At 39.6% G+C, this 24,953-nt stretch overlaps 1 protein-coding gene across 2 annotated transcripts in view; it reads right to left on the reverse strand.

The window, feature by feature from the left end:
• The window catches only part of LOC143300748 (chromodomain-helicase-DNA-binding protein 7-like), an 80,455-nt gene extending 61,638 nt beyond the window's left edge, over positions 1-18,817 (reverse strand). For both annotated transcript variants that reach the window (XM_076614653.1, XM_076614654.1), the window contains exons 1-3: positions 18,730-18,817; positions 17,340-17,423; positions 10,949-13,070 (exon numbers count right to left, since the gene is read on the reverse strand). In XM_076614653.1, coding sequence (XP_076470768.1) covers positions 10,949-13,045 — 2,097 coding nt within the window. In that variant the 5' untranslated portion in view covers positions 13,046-13,070; positions 17,340-17,423; positions 18,730-18,817. The remainder of the gene's footprint in view (positions 1-10,948; positions 13,071-17,339; positions 17,424-18,729) is intronic.
• Positions 18,818-24,953: the final 6,136 nt, after the last annotated feature.

Consider the following 24,953-nt stretch of genomic DNA (forward strand, 5'->3'; position numbering starts at 1 on the left):
TACTTACTCTGTGTGTGTGTGTGTGTGTGTGTGTGTGTGTGTGTGTGTGTGTGTGTGTGTGTGAACATCTGTTTGCATGAATTAAGCACGAAATGGTGAGACTTAAATAATAGGGAGATCCACTTAATGTGGAGTATGAATAGTAGGGGGGGGGTGGGGGAGGGGTGGGGGGTGGGGGGGGTGTATGTGTGTGTGTGTGTGTGTGTGTGTGTGTGTGGGTGGGGTGGGGGGTGGGGGGGGTGTATGTGTGTGTGTGTGTGTGTGTGTGTGTGTAAAAGGGGAGGAGGCGGGAGGGCAACGGGGTGAAGGTTGAGATGAGAAGCATGAGAGAGAAATGGAACATAGGGTCAAGGGATGAGAGGTGTAATCACACTTCTCTGTGAAACACATGTTATTGATGTTGATGATGATGTGTTAAAAAATATATATCTTTTGCTTAAATGTTTCATTAATTCTTTCTGCTTGTATTGATTACTTGAAAGTATGTACTTGTACGATGTAAATGTAAAAAAAAAAGTTCATAAATATATATATATATATATGTGTGTGTGTGTGTGTGTGTGTGTGTGTGTGTGTGTGTGTGTGTGTGTGTGTGTGTGTGTGTATTCATGTATGGATCAGTCCAGATCATGTTAAGCTGGATTCCTCAATTTTCACAGACATCTTTATGAAGAACAGTGCAAGAAGCAACAAAATCTTTAAAGAGAAGCCCAAGCTGTTGCTTGTCAAAGTATATCTTCATTTCTAATTTATCAATGTGCCTATGGAGCTCACTGCACAAGGCTCCACCACAGTATTATTGATTGGAAAGCTGCTGTTATGGTTTTTCCCCACATTCTTTTTTTTTCTCTCTCCTTAATTCAATACTATGATGAGTCAGACACAGAAATATAACTAACTGTGATAGAGCACTTCAACATCAATATTACATTTTAGTCATAATATCACACAGCTTAATAGTTAATTGTTTTTGCATTGTAGCTGGAGGTATCTTGGAATATGTGTTCAACTTCTTTTCTTTGCCAAAGCAGAAGAATGACTCGAGCTGACAGTAGTCTGTGTGCATGTGTGTTAAATGACATGACTGTATTGTGATCACATTCAACCATGTCAATTATGCATGTAACAATTCTCAGTTTAATACAACAGGACCAAAGACAAACTCACAGAGCCAATTCTATCTTCATAAATTAGCATGACATTGACAGCTCCATATTCCATGACTCAACATCAAAGGCACAAAGACTTTTATAGTCACAATGTTCACACAAACCTTCCATAATTATAAACAGTTATCTTTTTTTTGTTTCTGGAGAGGAGTGAACAGTCACATTTATCCTCTGTGTGTGTGCATGCGCCCACTTGCATGTGTGCACACTGACTGAAGCACACTACAGGGAACAAATGGTGAGTGTCTAAAGGCATCTTTCAGTCTGCTCTAACCAGGTGGACAGCCTGTTGTGCAAATGACCCTGCATTTGTTAAGTACAGCATGTAGAGCTTGGTCTCTAAGGATAGCGCTATATAAGTAATCAAATCACAGATAACATCAGTTACCTGTATTTAAAACACATACACACAGCAATCATTAACAATCAGTTCTGTTTAGCAGTCAGGCATTTCTTTATCAATATTAGATAACAAAATCTTAAAACAATAAACATACACAATCATGTGTTCAAAACTTCAACTGCTGTCTGTCTCTATCTCCATGCTGTCTCTCTGAGTTTGTAAAGTGCTTAGAACTCGGTCTCCGACTGAGGACAGGCTTTTCTGGTCATCCATCTATGTTCTTGCTTTTCTGACAGGCATTCTCAACATTCTTTTCTGGGCTAGTATCTTTACATGTGAGGTTGCTATTCTAGGAACATAGAAATATTGCAGACACAACCTGAACACAAAAGTATTTTGATTGGCTAGCACAGTAGCAGACGGCGGAATAGTGAGATATCTTATCACTGAGTTGCAGCAAAATTCTGGCCAAGAGGAGCAAACTAATAGGCCTGGTTTTGCATCAGTCTGACACAGTACAGTATATGACACCAAACAAAAAAGTAAAATAAAACAAATTTTAAGGTATGTTCTATTTCAAATAGTAATATAGCTGCAATGTCATGGGAATGTACCAGAACACTCTGACTGGCTGTAACCTATCTTGTTAAATGTCAATGACTGGATTTGTTGTCTTGTACTGATTGTTGAGAGAGCTTGTTGGAACTGGAGGGGAGTGGCAGAAAATCTTATGCATATTGCTGGTGTTTCTGAAGATATATTTATCTGAAAATGAAAACGAGATTTTAAAGAGTGAATCCCATGTACAAAATGGATGCGAAGCACTGATTGGCTGACCTCGGATTCTTTGGTTTCAGAGATGCGCATTTGTGCACCTATTGCTGTGCTTGGAAATCAAACATGTATATCCAACAACCCCATCATCTTCACTGGTGTGTATACATCACACACACACACACACACAAGTGTGCACACACACAAATGCACACTAACTTTCCATTGTTTGTGAACATGAACTGTCATTAGTTAAGATGAGGAACTGCCACTCACTTAGCACACTATCAAAAAAGAAAGAAAGAAAAAACAGGACACCCCTCCTCCCAAACAGTGCTTTTTCTCCCTTGGTAATCAGTATTGAGTATGTCACCTACTTCATATACAACAAATATTGTGAATATCTGCTTTAGTTTCAGTCCTGGGTCCTTATTTTTTTCGATATTAAACAGGAGAAACACTAACAGAGGAAAACAAATGCAAACAAACGACTTGTCTGTCATTTTCAAAATGACTCCGAGTCTGAGGAAAAGCTGTAATTGCTTGTGAAAAATCTGTATTCATTCTAACAAATGCTATCAGAATAAACAACTGCAACTGGGAGTGAGAGCATCAACACAGCTTAGCTCTCACTGCTGCCATGGCAACAAAACCAGTACTAAATTCAAAAGAAAGAAAAGAAAAAAAACTAAAATACTCATCATCACTGTGAACTAAACTTTCAGCCTGGATGCAAAATGACAAGCACCAATGCTGAGGTTTCAATACAAGCAGTGCTCTTCACATGCACAACCACAAACCCTTCCCCACTATGTATGATGCAAGAAAATCAATACTTATTTTCCCTGGAACTATACATAATTTACTGGAAGGAAGAAAGAACAGACATCTCAAAAAGTGTGCAAGTGACTCCCACCTCAAGCTTGCAACTGTCTACATTAGCAAATGTTATTTTCTCAACTTCTGATCTGATGCAAACTGCACCCATCTATATTTAGACACTGTCTATTTAATAGACTGAATTCTAATGTTTATTTTAAAAATCAGAAAAAAAAAAAATATATATATGATAAAATGTCGGAAAAAAAGTGCCAAATGTTCTATGCCTCATAAGAAATGTTTAATTACGATATGTCTAATAAAAAGCACCACTATGTTTTATGCCTTGAAACTGAATGACATGTTTGAAGATGTGTCTGATAAAAAGCACCATTATGTCTTGTGCTTTATGTGATATGATGAGATGTGTCTCTGGTAGAAAGTACCGCTCTGTCTTGTGCCTTTGTATGAACATGTCGAGATGTGTCTCTTGTAAAAAGTATCACTGTTAAAAAAACAACAAAAGCATGACACTTGTACTCTACTTGGTTTCTGTTACCATAATCATGTTACTGACAATTGTGAACATCCTTGATTAGCCTGTTATATGTACTTTTGAATATAAATTTTATCCATTCCTCCCAACCCTTCGGCTCCACCCCCTTTTCTAGCCCCCAAAACCTGCTTGCTCCTTTTGTTGCCAGTGTGATTGGATTGTACCCCCTAACCCTCCCCATCCACCTCCACACTTGACATCCATGTTTTGCTAATCACTGCTGTGTGATTTTGCATATTCATCCCACACATCCCCACTTCACAATGGAAATAAAATACCACTTGCATTATTCATTTCAAAAGCATTTACCTTAGGAAACCAGATAACTTAGTGAATTACTATGACCCTTTTGTCTTACTGACTCACAAACCATATTTATGTCTTCCCTAGAACACCTATACTGAAACTCATGGGTGTACCAAAAACACTGTGTATAATTTTCCTGTTCCTCCTTCAGGCACCATTTGTCACTGACAATTTTGAGCTTCTTGAATGGCCAATTGTTTACACTGTCATATTACTATCTGTATCCACCCCAACCCACCTCCCTTGCCTGCGCCAAAGTGACTGGATTGTACTCCCGATTCCCCTCCCCTTCCAAGCTTTACATCTTTGCAATGTGCTTTTGTATATCTCCCTCCCCCCACTTGACATGGACAGAATGGCCAGTGTATTGAAAAGTTTGGCTCCTGGCATGGTCACAGGATGTTAAAAAAAAAAAAAAATTCATGCAAATTACATGAATGCATTCTTGTGAAAGTACAAGAATGACCCACTTGTGCATCTTGGGAATTAATAACCGAAACTCCAGCTTTGAAAAGGAAGGTTACTGTTCACTCCATTTACAAAATACTTATAACCTCTTGCAGTTCAAGTAAATGTTGAAAATACTGCCAGTGTGTATGCTAATCTCCTGTCTCTCTTTTCCAAGATTATCTGGATTTTTGTTTATAATGTTCAGCAATTTTTTTTTTAAAATTCAATGACCTACCCAACATTAAGAACATTCCTTAAATTAACACTGTAATCTTGAACATTTCAGATAATTCCTTAAATAATATGTGTAAATTACAACTGAGGATCAGTTGAGGATCCTATATAAGTATACATGTACAACTTAAGGTCCAGTTAACATTCCCTATGAAAAAATATAAACTCAAAACTGATTATTAAGGAAAGAACAGATGAAAAAAGAAATTTCCTTCATTATTTGCTATGGTGTCTATTTTGATATGAAAAAGACAAGGTATTGTCTTTCAAACCGTAACTGTTGACTTTAATGGCACAGAATGCGTGGGAAGGAAGGGGACAGGGATTTAGAACTAAATGTGTTTGACATGGTGAGTGTTTTGTTGTTTTGTTTTGTTTTGTTTTGTTTTTTTCTTTTTGTTGTTGTTGTTCTTTTCTTTACACTGTATTAATTATAGGGATTATCAATATAGTTCTTTTATATTGGATAAAATTATTCATTAATATCCCAAACTTACGTTCTTATTCAAACTCAAAGTCATGACTATGATGACATGATGACTAAAACATCAAGAAAGTGCAAAATTTGACAATGTAACTCAAACAAAGCCGTATAAAAAGCAACTCAAAATGAATGGCTTGGTTAATTGATATCAAGTTCAAGTATTCAAACAAACAAAAAAGACAGATGTCCATAATTCAAATCCTAATGAAAATCTTTTTTTCTTTCTTTTAGTTTTATTGTTACTGTTTTTAATTACTCCTATTCAAAAAAGAACAAACAAGCATGATTCAAACAGCTTCAAGTTTAATAAATGACAACAAAATGACAAAACGCACAAGGGAAGTAATCTATGTTAACTTGATGGAAGATGACAGAAGTTACTTCTCCTGCTGCTGATACTAAGACATACAGATAAAGGGGAGAAAACAAAATATACAAAGTAATAAAGTACAAAATATGATGTGTGTATTACCAATAAATACTTGAGTTAATAATTCAATAATCATGAAAACCTATGACATGTATGTCATATACATCTCTGCACAATGAAGTAAAAATATTCTAGTAAATGATCACATACAACAGACATGCATTCAGACATCTCAGACCAAGTTAAATGCAGCACACGAAGATAAGACACTCCATACATAGTCCAGTCAGTGCATTCATATAAATTTCTGCCATGACACATACAGTAACACACACACACACACACACACATTTAAATTTGTATTCGCATGGATACACAAACATTCAATACATATATCATTTATATGTCAATACAATTTATCTCTTGTTCATTAGCTTGATGGATTTTGTAAAGAAGCTGGATTTTGTTCTGACAGTGAAAGATTCTGGCATACAGAAACATCATCCAGACACTGGTTATGTCCATTAACCATCTTGCTCTGTTCAAAACAAGACATTCGTACAACTTAGCAAGACAGCCTCTCAGTCTCATCCACCACTTTCCAAAAAAACTTTCTTCACCACTCTTCGATGATGGCTGATCTGATCACACTGAGGAAACAAAGCTCCTGCAGCAATACAATCTTGGTCCACAATTTTTGTGTGCTGCTCCAGTATTGGCGCATAACGTCAGCTTGTTGTCTAAAATAGTCTAATGATATAGACTGCCATAAATATTTCAAAAAACTTCATTTGTATCTGGAAAACATACTTATTAACCATATCATTATCAACCCTGTTTCCAATATGGATCTTTACTTCTTTTCTTTTTTTTCTTTTTTTTTTTTACAGATCCTAATTGTTGCTGACAATATCCACTAGAATTTTAGATGGACACATTGATAAAGTGGATGACAATGAAAAAAACCTCAGTAGAAATAAGTGTAAGGTTGCAAAGTTACGGTGTTATCGCAACATTGACACAATGCATGCTGAACCATTAACAGTTTGTGCAAAGTGAAGCACTGTTTCAATGTACAATTCACAGCTTCCATGCAGATAGTGGGCATTCGCCTGTGTTCACATGCCTAATGCCTATTCCAAAGATCACTGAGTGAAGGCACCAATCCCAGCATCTGGAAGACCATAACAGGTTAACCATTGCCAAGAAGCCACCCCCAAAGAGCTGTTCAAATGACTATGGCTGTATTAGACAGTGGCACTGAGCTCTATCCCCTTCAAATGTGCGGAGATCATCCTGCAGCAACTGTGAACAAGGAAGACCCACTGCAGTTCACCCACACAAAAAACTATTTTCACCCTACTTCACCAACTTCATGAGCATCTTGAGAGGCCAAAAACATACGCATCCTTTTATTTAGTTTAGAAGTGCCTTAAATACCGTCAGGCTCCATCTCATTGTGGAGAAGCTCCTGGCCAGTCAGTCACCCTGTGCTCAGACGGTGGATCTTCAACTTCTCAACAGAAACTGACAAAGACCAAAATGGGAGCAGGCTGACAGTTTCCTACAGACTGACAACCAACACTGGAGCCCCACAGGGGGTGTCCCCAGTACTCTCTACACTTCACTCTCTGCACATCTAACACTAACAGCCACAGTAGTGAAGACTACACCCTGCTGATAAGTTTGCAGATGACACCTTCCTGACTGGCCTCATGGTGCAGGATGACATGGACTGATGGAGCAAGATCTGCAAACTGCCCAGCAGCTGGTAAACTGGTGTGAGACCAATTTTCTGGAGCTGAACGTGTCAAAGGCGAAAGATTTAATAACACTAATAGACTTTTGAACAAGGGTCAAAAGCAATATTCAACCCTTTTAAACCAAGGGCAACCGTTCAATGCAGAGTTGCGAACCGCTTATGTGTGCTTGCATGCATGCATGCATGTGTGCTCACAACTGTACATGGATGCACACATCCTAACCCAATGCTGTTTCTGGGCCATGAACTCTAGTTGGTGTTGTCCAAACTCTGTGTGTGTGTGTGTGTGTGTGTGTGTGTGTGTGTGTGTGTGTGTGTGTGCGCTTTGAATTGTTGCTAGCTTGTACATGTATGCTTGAGTACACAGATGTCAGCATTGTGAGGGTATTATGTGTGTGTGTGTGCGCACGCGCGGGTGTGTGCAATTTACATCTGCATGCAGGTCTATGTTCTGTAGATGTTTGTATTTTAATCAGTTTAATAAATTCATAGATCTATACTGTTTGACCATGCAAGTGATTTATTGCCACTTCTTCCTCTCTGTAGGAGTTAACATGTGTCTGAATCAATGTGCATATATAATTTGCATTATTGTTTAGTGTACATTTGAGTGTCTTGGGCAGGTTTTCCTTCAATAAATATAATAAAATTTACATAGCCTCTATAAGTCTATTCTCTAAGTAGGGCTCTAAATGCTTTCCAAAAAACTGGTCAACACACACACACACTCACAGATACCCAAGCACACACACACACACACTCAACATGCAACACACACACACACATATATAAACACACACATACACACAAAAGGTGAGAAGTACACAATGAGAACATCTGGGTGGGGTTGTGGTTTCTACATTAGCTTAAAAAGTGTCTTTTTCAGGAAAGACTTGAATGAAGTGGAGGAACAAGAGTTCCTGGTGTGCAGAGGGAGTTCATTCCATGGAGATAGTTTGGCCATGAAAAGAGAAAGAATGCCAACCAAAGGACTTAATAGCATTGTACAAATGAATGTGGGTGTAGGGGGGAGAGGGGTATGAGGGGGATCGCAAGTATGTGTGTGTGTGTGTGTGTGTGTGTGTGTGTGTGTGTGTGTGTGTGTGTGTGTGTGTGTGTGTGTGTGTGTGTGTGTGTGTGCATTGTGTATATGTGTGCAAGCAAGGGTGGCTGTGTGTTTGCACACAGGGAGAGGTGAATGGGGGAGAGCATGTGCGGGAATGTCTTCGTGCTTGTATTTTGTGTTTTCATGTGCTTACAAGGATTCAAAGGAAACATCATATTTCATCAATCATGAGATAAAGTCTGAAGTCTGATACAGTGATAGCTGTACTGGGTATCCAGGTGGATATATGTTTACAAATGGTTCAGTTGCAAAACCTAAAGCATTATTTTAGAGAATAGAGATGTTGCAGGATAGAAATCTGACATGGTGACAACTGCTTGCACTAGTTGCAGATATTTCACACATATCATTATCAGTCATTAATTTTTTACACACACATGTGATATACACACCCACACTGTGACATATATGGCATGTGCAGAATGTGCATACATACACATCCCTAATGAGAAAGACAAAATTCTTAATTTTTCTGAACCACTGTTTGATATTTCTGAATGGTTGGACTAGAAACAGGAGATGAAAAAAGTCACAGTTTACTGCTGCTCTCCTCTAAATGAGCCAATTTTATTGTGATCAATTCAGACTGCACAGGAACAAACAATTGCAATGTCTTACATCTTTTGATTTATATAATATAGTATACAAATTTTAAGTCATATGTATCACCATTGATGGCATGTACAGCTGTTTGCACAAGGTGTTCAAGAAATGAAGATGTCTCTGAATAATGTGAAAACACCACTGGTCCTTCAAACCAGTGGAGTGAACATTTGGCCTGGGTCCCATGAAATATGACTGCTTCCACAGCTGTGCTTCACTTAAATGACTGGAAAAAAAAACTGCCATGAATGCACTTCCAGTAATTTAACTGCCAATATTCTTTCATACAACCATTAGCATGTTGAATTCTACTGTTTCTCTCTCCCCCCAGGGGGGAGGTTCTGGTCAGGCTGAGGTTCATTCAACTTTATTTTATAACTTTTAAATTTTGTAACACTGGTGATTAAAAGAAACTGTTGTACATATTCTTCCAGTGATTGGGTAAATGTGCACTGCAGTCCAGCTTTGAGTGGTGTATGACTGGGTTTTCTCCCCTTGCTATCACTGCACTAAACCTCACACTGTCTTTCAGGTAATTAAACAACAGAGCAAAGTCACCTGTGCTGCATGCACAAATAAAGAAAGCAATGGCAATATTGGTTGCACCAGACAAAATTCCATGAACAAAAAAATATATGTATGTCATTTATTATAAAAATAGGAAAACAAACATAAACCATTTAATGATAAAATATAACACATAAATTTGATAAAAATAGATGAATTAAAAAAAGAAAAGAAAAAAAAAGAAAAGAAAAAAAAAGGGGAGCCCAAAACAGAGTGTACAGCCACACTGCGATGATGTGATATATGTGGCGGAGAGCAGCCTGAACGTCACACACAAAAAAATGTTTTCAACAAAAGAGAAGCTACACTACAAGATTTGGCCTTGGAAAAATCTGTTGAAAAAAATCTACTAGTAAAAGCAAACAGGAAAAGAGATCTATAGAAAAATGGTCATATTGTCACTATAATATAGTACTGCAGTTTACTTAGACATGACATGAGACCTGCATTTCATAAGTTAAAAACCTGGATAAAGACAAACTAAAGCCACTAAAGGCAAAACTGAATGACGAAAAAACTGAAGCATTGCAGATCAAGTCTAAATCATGATTCTCTTTCCAAGACACAGCACCCACTTCTGTCCATGTAGGTCAGACAGACATTCCAGAATTCCCTTTGATGATCAAATCTTGGTCGATGGGCAAGCATATTTCAAATGTCTGTCAGCATACAAAGAAGTCACCGCATGACTTCCATTTGCCATTTCCTATCTGATGATACAACCAATACTCTCATTAATTTGTGCTTTTGCCTTCTCAAAACTGGATAATTGTAATTAATTCTCTGCTTGCAGGTTCTCCACACTGCATTATTTATAAACTCCAGAATGTAAAAAAAACAACAACCTCTGCTACCCGTCTTGTACTGAAATACCCAAAGAGTGATCATATTCAGTGTCTTCTGAAACGACTCCACTGGTTGCCGAAACAGTCCAGGATTGAAGATATCGACTCTCCACACATTGGTTTCACGCTTTCTCTGTTTCTTCACCTATCTTTCTTTTTCAAACCCATATCAATGTAGTTTGGCAAGTAATCATGTAAGATCTTCAACAACCAGGAATACAGTTGCTAGACTTTACTGAGTATTTTCAGGATAAATACTGCTTCTGCTATTTTCCCCCAGAAAAAAAAACAAAAAAACTTCTTCATGCCATACACTTTTAGTTTTACACAAGGTATTGTTGTCAATATTATACAGGCAATGTAATTTCTTTTCAACCTCATTTGGAATGAGACTGAGCTCTTTTATTACTCTACCTACTAAAGTGGTGCATAACTATTATTGTAATAAGTATGAACTAGGTTGAGAAAGAAAGTTTGCCTTACTTCAAGTTAACTGAGAATGAAGGATACCCACAGAGAAGACAATGTTGAATGACTCACCTGGAAAGGCTGAATTCTCTGAGGTGAGGAGATGGGCGTGGACTGGGATGGCGGTCTCTGTGGGGAGATCTGTTGACCCATGTGCTGTCCTTGCACATGTAACTGTGAGGTCTGACTAGGTGGCCCTATCATAGGTCCTGGTCCTCCTGGACCAACCACAGACTGTGGTGGTGTGGTCATCTGACCAGGCATTCTGGGTCTCTGCTGGGTCATGCCCGTTTGCTGTGGCTGTGGTGGCTGCTGCACAAAGCTAGGCTTTCCACCAAGTCGCGTAGGACTGCTTACATTCATGTGCTGCTGTTGTCGCTGCATCTGCATGATCTGCTGCTGCTGCTGGGCTTTCAGGATGCGGAGACGTTCCTGAGCATCTAGCATCTGCTGTGAGATCTGCTGTGACTGTGGCATATTAAACAACTGCTGGATATGATTCTCTAAACGCTGGATCTCTAGCGCAATGCCAGACTGCTGTCCTGTGCCCTGCCTCATACTGGGGTTTGGGCTTAGAGGACCTGAACTGTTCATTGATACATTCGAAGGGGCATGAACAGGAGTGGGGGAAGAAGGGAGAGTTGTGGTTGGGAAACTTGCAGAACTATAAATAGGACTATGGGGTGGTACATTAGATGCAGAAGTTCCTGAACTCTGCATGATCTGCTGGTAAGGGTTGGCACTTGGTATTGCACCAGAGGTCTGAGTAGGGGAAACCAGCTGCTCTAACTCTTGTAGATGAGACTGTCCATAGGATGCCTGACCCATGACTCCGGAGCTGTGGCCTCCTCCCATAGACTGTGCTACTGTTGGAGGGCGAGGAGAAGCAGTTGCTGTAGGATGGGATGCACCAGGATAGGAAGACATGTAAGATGTGCTTTGACTGGGACTGGGAAAGTGACCCATGGGACTGCCATCAGGTGCCATACCCTGTGGTCCTGGGCCTGAACTCTGAGGGAAGGGATAACGCTGCTGGGTTGGAGTAGGGTTCATGCTTGGACGCTGACCCATGTATTCACCTGGATATCGCTGTCCTTGTTGCATGGCATAACCAGCCATGGTAGGGTTAGGCTGACGCATTGGGGACTGGGGCTGGTATTGGGGGCGGGCTGGGCGCTGCATGGGGCTCCCCATCATGTTCATCCCACCAGGACTGCCCATGGAGGATGCCTGTTGTGACATGTAGCCTGAATTATCCCCATAGTGACCCATGTTCTGCTGCATGCCATAGTCATGTTGTCCCATGAAGGGTTGTCCCATGGGCTGTGGCATGCAACCTTGCCCTCCTGCTTGCTGCTGTGATTGTGTGGACATGAACTGGGGATGACCACCTGTGGGACTAGTCTGAGACTGGTTCCATCCACCTGCCTGCTGCCCCATCAGACCCTGATGAGGCCCCATCATGCCTTGCTGTTGTCCCATCATGGCCTGCTGCTGTCCCATCATGGCTTGTTGCTGTCCCATCATGCCTTGTTGTCCCATCATACCTTGTGGCTGTCCCATCATGCCCTGCTGTCCCATCATGCCCATTGGTGGCTGCTGCTGAGGGGGCACAGGTCCTGGGGGTATGTTGTAGCCCTGATAGCCTGCGTGCTGCTGCATCATGCCACCTGCAGGGGGACTACCAAACTGCTGTTGTTGCTGCATTACAGACATCCCTCCCTGCTGCTGCATGCCCATCCCCATCATGCTATCACCATGGTGTGGGGCCATCTTTTGCATACTGCCATACTGAGAGTATGCTGGATCTGCAGCAGATGTATACTGACTGGCTGCTTGTGGGCCTGGTCCCCCTCCTGAAGGTACCATACCACCAAAGCCATCAGGCCCCATGGACTGATATCCTGTGCCTGTTCCCTGCCCCATCATCATGGTGTTCTGGGCACCGGGTCCTGAAGGCATCTGGGGAGCTGGGCCAGAACTGGATGAGATCTGGGATGTTGAGCCAGGTACCATCTGAGGCGTGGAACCAATGGGCTGCATGGCCTGCCCAAGCATTCCATCTCCCTCAGAAGAAATCACACCACCCAAGTCTGTACCAGTGCCAGTCAGTTCATCCAGGAAGTTATTATCCGAGTCAAAAAGTCCAAGAATTGGTTCGTCCGCCATGGTTAGGCAGACCAAAAAGAGTTACCTGTAATCAACAAAAAGAGAACACTTCTGTCACAGCTCAGATTTTGAGGCATACTGTAATAATGGTTTATCAATGTTTAATTACCAACAAAACAAATAAAATCTCAAATCAGTATGAACCTACGTAGTGTAGCTAAAAAGGATCAGTCCACATGCTTTGACACTTCCTTGAAATTGAAACTTAAATCATTACAGTCTTTCATATGAAAGTTTGTGTTCAGTTCCTGAACACAAACATCCACACTCTGACACACAAAGGTTCAGATTATCAGAACAATACATTTAAACATTTGTCAGCCCTTCACACCGTTATGCACTGGATAAAACTGGCTACCATATCACAATGAAACAAATAAAAGTGAAGTAATAAATAAAGCAACCCCACAAGTAAGCACACAAACAAGTGCCATTCTGCACATGTAATTAACAGTAGTAAAAAGTGATCACTCCAATTCTAAACAAGAGAGGCAAGACCTTCAAGACTCACTTCTGATACACTTAAAAAAAAAAAAAAAAATCTAATCATTAAAATGTGTTCTGTATTTGTTATCATAAAGCTTCGCGTTTAAAAAAAAAAGAAGAAAAAAAGTCCTAACCAGATTCGAACCCCACGTGTTCGGGTGAGAAGAAACTGCCTTATCCATTACACTATCGTGGCTCCTTAATTGACGTTCTAAAATTTAACACTTGAACATACTTTTTTAAAGGGCGATAAATCAATTGCGGTATTCGCAGTGAGAACGCTGTTTAAATCATATTATTCTGGTGTATCTTGGGAATTAAAAAAATCTTTAAGGGCAATAAAAAATTCTTTTTAATGGCTACCGCCGGAATCACACTGCAACATTTAGCCGTTCTCACTAGATCTAGATAGATGTACAAGTTTAGTTACACCCGCCGGGAATGTAGTAACTATGTAGTGTAGCTAATAAGGATCAATTTCTCTTTTATGTTCATTCTAGTTTTATAGTTTTAAAGTTGATATGAAAATTTAGTATTTTGTTAAACTAATAACATGTAGAGCCAAGTACAAGTACTTCTAAACGTCGTAAGAAGTGAAAAGGACTTCATTTTGAGAAAAGTCAAAACTGGAAATTTTTTCGCTTCATCGCGATCAGTTCAAGGGTATTAACTCGCATGGTTTACAATTTTTAACTGTGAATTCGGACTGATTCTGTGGATATTTTTATGGCAGTTTGGGGCATAATCCAGTAAGTGATGATGCGTTCAAAAATCTTTCTCTGAATAAATATTTAACGGTCACCTTCTCCAACTTTCCATCACATGTAATCGTGTATTGTCCATTGAATATAGGATTGAGCCGGCAATGAAACAAAATGGCATTGTTCACGTTCGCGAAGAATATGAGCACGCGCTTTGAATGTATTTGTGTATTTGTATTTGTATTTCTTTTTATCACAGCACATTTTTCTGTGTGAAATTCGGGCTGCTCTCCCCAGGGAGAGCGCGTCGCTATAATACAGCGCCACCCATTTTTTTTGGTATTTTTTCCTGCCTGCAGTTTCATTTGTTTTCCCTATCGAAGTGGATTTTTCTGTAGAATTTTGCCAGGAACAACACTCTTGTTGCCGTGGGTTCTTTAACGTGCGCTAAGTGCATGCTACACACGGGACCTCGGTTTATCGTCTCATCCGAATGACTAGCGTCCAGACCACCACTCAAGGTCTAGTGGAGGGGGAGAAAATATCGGTGGCTGAGCCGTGATTCGAACCAACGCGCTCAGATTTTCTCGCTTCCTAGGCGGACGCGTTACCTCTAGGCCATCACTCCACACAAACACACATATGTATAAATATGTGTACGCAACTGATTTTTGCCCATGACCTTCAGGGCTCAGCCAACAGATCTGTAAAGTCCACTCGTCATATTGATTTTAGTATTTTCCAAAAAAGACCACTTGGGCGAATGAACATAGTGAAAGCCCTGTACACTGCAAGTAAAACACACAAGCTTTTTATGTTATGAGTATAATTTCAAAATGTAATGTTTAAGATAAGAAAGATCAGTTTAAAGCACAATTAAGTCCCCTAGCATATTAAGAAAGATCAGTTTAAAGCACAATTAAGTCCCCTAGCATTAATTACAGAGTAAATTCCCTTTTTTACTATCTGCACCAAAACGTTTGCAAAATAAATAAAACTTCCATGCTTAAGAAAAGAAGTTCCTGTTTGAATAATTTTTTTGCAAAAGAAGTTCCTGTCTGAACAAAAAATGATAATAATGACTGCTCTTGTTGTGTCAGAATATCAGATCAAAGTGCCAAGTTTAGAGAATACAAAAAATATAACAGTAAATGCAGTTTGCATATAATTAGGCTTCATTTTTTATTTTTTGTGCCCATCCCAGAGGTGCAATATTGTTTTAAACAAGATGACTGGAAAGAACTGAATTTTTCCTATTTTTATGCCTAATTTGGTGTCAACTGACAAAGTATTTGCAGAGAAAATGTCAATGTTGAAGTTTACCACAGACACACACAGAGAGACAACCGAACACCAGGTTAAAACATAGACTCACTTAGTTTACACAAGTGAGTCAACAATGGAATGATGTTTCTATTATGTAAATGTTCTAAATCCTGAAGTTTCTGCTACATACTGAGAAATGTTTAGCAGGAACTGGAAGACATGTCTGGAATATACTAATGTTATGCAAATACCATGCAACTCTTTATGCAGCCTAAGCTGGTGTTACGATGCAAGTGATCAGTGATCAGGAGGCCAAATCCAGTGAATGATGTTCCCAAACCAAACAGTGTTACAAGCAAAAAATGAAAATTTTGGGGAGGGAGAAGAGGTTAATACTTATAATTTATATAAATGGATTTTCCTTTTAAATTGTTATCTATCTATATATAATCTCCCTCTCTCTCTATATATATATATATATACATACACAATAAAATTTCTGCACACAGAAAAAAAGATTTGGTTTCGAATAATTCGATCTGAACTAGATTTTTTGTGCGTGTGTGTGTGTGTGTGTGTGTGTGTGTGTGTGTGCTCAGCCTCAGAAATTATTTTTGTTAGCCATACTGATAAAAGTGATATGGTTATGTGTTGGAATGTTTCCACTTATGGGAGACCACATTGGCCCAGTAATTCTTTTTTCTATTTTCTTCAAATACATTAATTCCAAGTTTAATACCATTATGATCACACCTAATGATGCCACACTGATTCAATGATCTGCATATGAGTTAAGTTATCCACTAATTCAGGCAATCTAATGCTATATCCACTAATTCAGGCAATCTAATGCTATATAATAATAATAATAATAATAATAATGGTATTTATATAGTGCTGAATCTTGTGCAGAGACAAATCAAAGCGCTTTCACACCAGTCATTCACACGCATGCATAATTCTAAAACTGACGAAACATAAGACAAGGAAGAAGCAGGAAAGGGAGGCTATTTTGGGAAGAGGTGGATTTTAAGGCCAGACTTGAAAGAGCTGAGTGTGGAGACCTGACGAAACAAAAGAGGAAGTTCATTCCAATTGCAAGGTCCAGAGACAGAGAAAGAACAGCGGCCAACAGTTGAGTGTTTGAATCTGCGTAAGCAGAGTGGCTCTGAAGCCGATCGTATCCACTAATTCAGGCAATCTAATAATGAAGTACCATATCAACCTTTTTTCAGTCTTTATCATCAATCATGGCTCAGATACTTTATCTAAACACTTGTTAAACAAACCACAAGAACCAACACAGCCACAAAGGTGGCAGATGAAGAGCTAAATCTTGCCTGTTTCATCAATGTTTCTTTTTTTAACCATAATTCTAGAGGTCCCAGACTACCTTCAGAGGGTTACTCTGATGTTGCACATCCCAGTTAAACCTACACTGCTACACACATGTACTGATGTAGTCATAACTGTCAAAATTTCTGGGCCATGAAGTAGTAAAGGGAAACAACACTACTTTGTAGCATTCAATCCTAGCACCAAACTGAAATCCCTAGTCCAATGCAATATTTTCCTCCTTTTATATCATGTTCACGTTAGAATATGCCACAAACCCACTCAAAGACCACATCATGCATCCTTTCCGTTTCCAAAGTGTTAGAGATGCACATTTATGAGTTATCAGAAGCCCTGAAGCATCCAAACAAAAAAACTGTCAATCCAGAAATTAACTATCAAAGTATCATAAAATTCTAAAAACCACATTTCCAGAATATCTAGATGCACACTTGCACTCCTGTTGATAAACACAGTCAAAATATTCAAAACACTGCAACACTCACCCAGAAATATATGGTGCTTTGTCAGAGGTCCATGACACACTGTCATATAAAATGTCAGCAACAATTGTTGAGCTGTGAGTAGGTCTGCAAAAGCAATCATTAAGAAATCCTTTAAACTTAATTATCATAAAACCATCCTTAAGATTTGAAATATGAACAGTTTTAACACTTTTTCTTCAAATTATCAACATTAAATCACTGATTCATTAAATGATTAAAGCTTTGTTTCACTTTCACATTTAAAGTGCCATCTGGATCAGTGGATCATTGGATGTTACTGGATAATCCGGCCAAAAAAACAAAAACAAAACAAAAACAATATATATATATATATATATATATATAATATATATACATATATACTATTCAAAATTGCATGCTGGCAGTTTGCTTTTGGTATTCAGTAATCACAGACTTGTGAAAATACACATTAGTAGTATTAGTACTGTACAGTAGCAACCATTATTCATCTTCAATAAATTTTCTATCTGGAACACTTCCTAAGCAGAAGCATGTATCATGTCTATGCACTGAGCACCTAAAGGGTTGGGGGTTGGGGTGGGAAGGAGGTGGAAATGGGGGCAACAAAACCATGAGTGTGGGGGTAAGGGAAGGTGCCAGAGACAGGGGGCCCTCAGGAGGCAAGGGATATCTTCTCAACTGTCATCAAATCCACGTTTTAACAATAAAGAATGGTAAATCAGAATAACTATTATTGTAATTTTAATACTTAAATAATTATTTTTGTAATAATGTAATTTTATCAACATTTACATCTCTTCACAATTACTTGTGTCTATCTTTAGTGGTGTTTGTGATTGCATAAGATACAGAACACATATAATCATTTTATTTTTATTTGTGTATTTGTCTCGCCAATGCTATAAAAATTCTTTTTGTCGGTCAACCGACTATGTTGGTGTCTGTCCATCACACACTGGGAAAAGTGCACGCCCGTGATTGTAACAAACTTGCTTTATAGGTGAACACTGAACTCCGATTCTCGCCCGATCGTCACCGTGAACGTGTTCAAACAAAAACACAAGGCCAGCAAGACCGCATCTCTTCACATTGCAGCACGTGCAGTTTCGAGTCTCACTCATTCCTTCGATATCACACCTGGAAATTCACGTCAGATTCAACTCACGATGTGAAGGAAAAGTCAGCTGACTGTGAGCTGTGATCCAAGTAGATAAAGATCCGAAGAAAACAATGGAAAGTTTCGTTTGAACGCCATATCTGTGGTTAATTTTTAAAGGAAAAATTATCAGTGCTTGAAGAAGGAAACCGGGGTGATATTCACTGATGTTTTCAGATTCACTGATCATGAATTAGCCGAACCACCAAGAAATAACCCTGCACCAAGTATATTGATAAATATACTACTCACATGCGATTCAGATTGCGTATTTTCCACAATTTTGACAATAGTTGATTTTGTAGACTTTCCAACAGCCTAAACCTTCAACATCTTGCATCGTGTGAATAAAAATTGACCCCTATAACCTATTCTTTCATTGGCTGTTTATTTTTGTTACACCTAACGCATTTTGTGCATTGTGATGGATATATGCAATGTGTGTGGAATTTAGAAGAAAAACAATTTACTTATTTTATTAATATTATTTGTTTTTACTGAACCATCCATTTTTCTGAACAAAAAAGGAGTAAGTGAATAAAATTGCGGATATTGGCCGAACAGGTATTGGCCAATCAGAAAAGACCTTTGAACACGGCACGGACATGGAGAAATTGTTCTGACAGAAACGGAGATGGCCAATCAGCGCAAGGTTGTTTGCAAAATGCCCGTATGTGATTTTCCAGGCGTCACCTGACCTTCATTCAGAATGAAAGGTGCCCACTTTGGTTAGTGCGAGTTCGTCCAGTTTTGTTTCTTCAAATGAGTATAAAACCAGATAGAAATCGAGCCTCGAAATGTTCAGTATTTACAATAAGCAAGCACTTTTAAAACCAGATCACTTTGGCTCAGACACAAACCGACCACACAGGGCCTTAGCAGGGATGAAAACACAACACGTAACTCGTAACTAACCAAAACAAAACCACGTCAAGCAACAACTCAGTCCTTTGAACCTTACAGTTTAAAAAAAATACAAAATAAAATACAAAATAAAAAAAATCAATCCATTTACTGTCATATCACAGCACCTAAACCTAGTGTATGCTTATGGCGTTCGTGGCTTCATTATTTCTTATGAGAAGATACTGGCAAAGACACACTTGAAATTGAATAAACACAGGTACAGGTATCATCTACCCGGAGCCACCACACCCTTCCTCCGGCCCCTCCCTCCTTACCTCCAACCTGGGTTACGCAGGCCGCATTTGTTCTTTCTTTGTTCATTATGTGTGGTGTTTGTGTGTGTGTGTGTGTGTGTGTGTGTGTGTGTGTGTGTGTGTGTGTGTGTGTGTGTGTGTGTGTTGTTTTTTTTTCTCTTTTTTTTTCTTCAAGTGTTTGCATGTTCGTTAACAGAGTCAGTTCAGTCCAAAACATATATCCAGTGGGTGCGCATGCCATATATAAATTATATGGGCTCAGGCCTCTGTACATTTATTCATTTATTTCCTGAAAAGAGTCCCTCTCCACCCGCTGGCATCCCCAAACACGACACTGCACTACACACACACACACACACACACACACACACACACACACACACACACACACCTTTGGTTGGCCTCAGTTGTGTCACTGACTGAGTGTGTGATGTGAAAGGGATCGGGAATACTAGTTCGAAAGAATCATGGACTGAAGCGGCAGTTTGGAACAACTCAGTTGACAGCTGGCAGTTCCGTGAGTTTCAGTTTCAGTTTCACTTTCTCAAGGAGGCGTCACTGCGTTCGGACAAATCCATACACGCTACACCACATCTGTTGAGCAGATGCCTGACCAGCAGCACAACCCAACGCGCTTAGTCAGGCCTTGAGTGCATGCTTACATATTTGTGTACCTATGAAAGTGGATTTCATTTTACGTAATTTCGCCAGAGGACAACACTCTCGTTGCCATGGGTTCTTTTTCAGTGCGCCAAGTGCGTGCTGCACACGGGACCTCGGTTTATCGTCTCATCCGAAAGACTAGACGCTCAGTTTGATTTTCCAGTCAAACTTAGGAGAAAGGGCGAGAGCGGGATTCGAACCCACACCCTCACGGACTCTCTGTATTGGCAGCTGAGCGTCTTAACCATTCTGCCACCTTCCTCCATGTTCCGTGAAACCGCTGGGAATGAGCACCCCGCCCGGGAATGCTATGAAAAAACGGTGTGACAATAAATGGTGTTTATGGCAGTGTGAGGGTGAATAGTGTGAATGACAGCGTCAGTGACAATGAACTGTGTGAATGACAGTGAATGATGTGAATGACAGACGGTACTGAGGACAATGAATGAATGGTGTGTCGGAATGACAGTGTGACAGCACGGTGTATAGTGTGAATGACACTGGGTGGTGTTTATGGCTGTGTGAGGGTAAATGGTGTGAACAGTACCAGGTGATAGGTGGTTGGTGTGAATGACAGTGTGACAGTGAATATTGTGAATGACAGTGAATGATGTGAATGACAGACAGTAAGACGTACAGTGAATGGTGTCAGTGAATGACAGCGTGACGGTGAAAAGTGTGACTGACAGTGAATGATGTGAATGACAGACGGTAAGACAGTGAATGCTGTGTCGGAATGACAATGTGACAGTGAATAGTGTGAGTGACTGTTTTACAGTGAATGATGTGAATGACTGGGTGACAGTGAATGGTGACAGTGAATGATGTGAATGACTGTGTGACAGTGAATGGTGACAGTGAATGGTGTGAATGACTGTGTGACAGTGAATGGTGACAGTGAATGATGTGATTGACTGTGACAGTGAATGGTGACAGTGAATGATGTGATTGACTGTGTGACAATGACTGTGTGACAGTGAATGGTGTGAATGACTGTGACAGTGAATGGTGACAGTGAATAATGTGAATGATTGTGTGACAATGAGTGACAGTGAATTGTGTGAATGACTGTGTGACAGTGAATGGTGACAGTGAATGATGTGAATGATTGTGTGACAATGACTGTGTGACAGTGAATGGTGTGAATGACTGTGTGACAGTGAATGGTGACAGTGAATGATGTGAATGACTGTGTGACAGTCAATGGTGACAGTGAATTGTGTGAATGACTGTGTGACAGTCAATGGTGACAGTGAATTGTGTGAATGACTGTGTGAAAGTGAATGGTGACAGTGAATGGTGTGAGTGACTGTTTGACAGTGAATGATGTGAATGACTGTGTGACACTGAATGGTGACAGTGAATAATGTGATTGACTGTGTGACAGTGAATGGTGACAGTGAATGTGTGAATGACTGTGTGACACTGAATGGTGACAGTGAATTATGTGAATGATTGTGTGACAATGACTGTGTGACAGTGAATGGTGTGAATGACTGTGTGACAGTGAATGGTGACAGTGAATGATGTGAATGATTGTGTGACAATGACTGTGTGACAGTAAATGGTGTGATTGACTGTGTGACAGTGAATGGTGACAGTGAATGATGTGATTGACTGTGTGACAGTGAATGGTGACAGTGAATAATGTGAATGATTGTGTGACAATGACTGTGTGACAGTGAATGGTGTGAATGACTGTGTGACAGTGAATGATGTGAATGACTGCGTGACAGTGAATTGTGTGAATGACTGTGTGACAGTGAATGATGTGAATGACTGTGTGACAGTGAATGGTGACAGTGAATGATGTGAATGACTGTGTGACAGTGAATGGTGACAGTGAATGGTGTGAATGACTGTGTGACAGTGAATGGTGACAGTGAATGGTGTGAATGACTGTGTGACAGTGAATGATGTGATTGACTGTGTGACAATGACTGTGTGACAGTGAATAGTGTGAATGACTGTGTGACAGTGAATGGTGACAGTGAATAATGTGAATGATTGTGTGACAATGAGTGACAGTGAATTGTGTGAATGACTGTGTGACAGTGAATGATGTGATTGACTGTGTGACAGTGAATGGTGACAGTGAATGATGTGAATGACTGTGTGACAGTGAATGGTGACAGTGAATGATGTGATTGACTGTGTGACAGTGAATGGTGACAGTGAATGATGTGATTGACTGTGTGACAGTGAATGGTGACAGTGAATGATGTGATTGACTGTGTGACAATGACTGTGTGACAGTGAATGGTGTGAATGACTCTGTGACAGTGAATGATGTGAATGACTGTGTGACAATGACTGTGTGACAGTGAATTGTGTGAATGACTGTGTGACAGTGAATGATGTGAATGACTGTGTGACAGTGAATGGTGACAGTGAATGATGTGATTGACTGTGTGACAGTGAAAGGTGACAGTGAATAATGTGAATGATTGTGTGACAATGACTGTATGACAGTGAATGGTGTGAATGACTGTGTGACAGTGAATGGTGACAGTGAATAATGTGAATGATTGTGTGACAATGAGTGACAGTGAATTGTGTGAATGACTGTGTGACAGTGAATGGTGACAGCGAATGATGTGATTGACTGTGTGACAGTGAATGGTGACAGTGAATAATGTGAATGATTGTGTGACAGTGAATGGTGTGAATGACTGTGTGACAGTGAATGGTGTGAATGACTGTGTGACGCTGAATGGTGTGAGTCACGGCGTAGTGACGGTGAATACTGAGTATGAATGACATCAGGTTGTGACATATAATGGTGTGAGTGAGCAGCGGTGTGGCATTGAATGGCCGTGAATGACTGTGCGACAGTGAATGGCTTGCGTGACGAGGAGGAATTTTGTTTAATGTTCCGTCACACATATCGGTGATTGAAGACATTTTGTTAAAGTATTTATGAATACATCTGAGTGTTATCGGTTAGAAGGGGTGAGAGATGTAGATGAATGGAGGGTTGGGGGAAACTGGGCAAATGAGGGTAAAAATGTGGGTGAAATTTGGAAGGAAAAAAAAAAACCACCCTCTAAATACAGTTACAGGAAATTACTTAAAGGACTTCGTAAAAGAGAAGTCGTTAAACTGACAAGCGAAACGACTGATAATGAATGCAAAAAGTCAAAAACATCAACGTTCTCAGTCACTTGTGAAGACACACTTTCGTGTACAAAAGGCTTCATCAAGCTACAGTGAAAAATTATATGCTCAATTGTCACGTTACTAAAGCATATGCTTGCGTGACGGCGTGGTAATGAATGGTGTCAATCTGATAGTGTGACAGTGAATGGTGTAAATGACATTGTGACAGTGAATGTGTGATATTGAATTGTGTGTATGTGACAGTGAATAGTATGACAGTGAAAGGTGTGAATGACAACTAATGTGACAGTGAATAGTTTTGTGGCAGTGAATAGTGTGAATGACAGTGTACAGTGATCGTGTGACAATGAATAGTGTGAATGTCAGTGACAATATGACCGTGAATGGTGTGAATGACAGTGAATAGTGTGAATGCCAGTGAACAGTATTAATGGCAGTGAATGGTGTGAATGTCAGTGTGAAAGTGAATGGTTTTTATTTTGAACTTTCTGCGAATAGTACTGATTTTACATTCCATAACAAGATTGGGTTGACTGTACTTTACCTCCCGGCGAAGGGTCTGATTACTTTGATAGAGATGTGTTAGCAGACTTGAAAATGCCATTACACAACGAATCTCCGTCTGCTTGGAGATCTCAAGGCAAAAACTGCTTCCATACCCGACTTTGTAACACAGACCGTGTTTTCTGGTCAAAATGATGGAACCAGTTTTCCCAACCGTATTTCACACGACGTATGTACCAGTAACCTGGACTCTCCTTTATTGAGATTTCTGTAAAAATATATGCTTGTATTGTCTATCGTGGTCGTGTTGGTCGTCCAGACTAACTACCGGAAAGCGTACTTACGAGGAGTAATATGTGTGTCCGACAATGCAGTTTTTTTTTTTTTAATTAACTTTTTTAAAATTCATTTTTGTGTTTACATTTTTCACATAAATAACAGAAGACATTTACATAACACGAAAATATGCATAATGAATATATCAACTATGTATTCAACATTTTATATATTAACGTTGTAGTACTCTAACTCTATGTCCTTTTTTTTCTCTTTTTTTTTCTCAAGGCCTGACTAAGCGCGTTGGGTTACGCTGCTGGTCAGGCATCTGCTTGGCAGATGTGGTGTAGCGTATATGGATTTGTCCGAACGCAGTGACGCCTCCTTGAGCTACTGAAACTGAAACTGAAACTATGTCCTTAGTAGTTCTATATATTAGAGGTTCACATGATGTGTATATAAATATGAAGGACAGATTTAAATATGGGGAAAAAAAAGATAGATAAATAAAGATAAATAAATAAGGGAAGAAGAGAGGAAGAAAAATCTCAGAGAGAGAGAGAGAGAGGGGGGGGGGGAGTAAAAAGATTCTTCATTTTTAATCTAACAGTGCTCCGACAATGCAGTTATTTCTCTTTCCATGTTTAATCATGTTTAAGAAAATATTTTAGTGCATGGCTGATTTTAGCTAAGTCCATTCAGATATTCACTGTCATATATCAATAGAAAAGTCCGTTTTACTTGATGAGTCGG

Source organism: Babylonia areolata, chromosome 26, assembly GCF_041734735.1.
Source record: "Babylonia areolata isolate BAREFJ2019XMU chromosome 26, ASM4173473v1, whole genome shotgun sequence".
Taxonomy (NCBI): domain Eukaryota; kingdom Metazoa; phylum Mollusca; class Gastropoda; order Neogastropoda; family Buccinidae; genus Babylonia; species Babylonia areolata.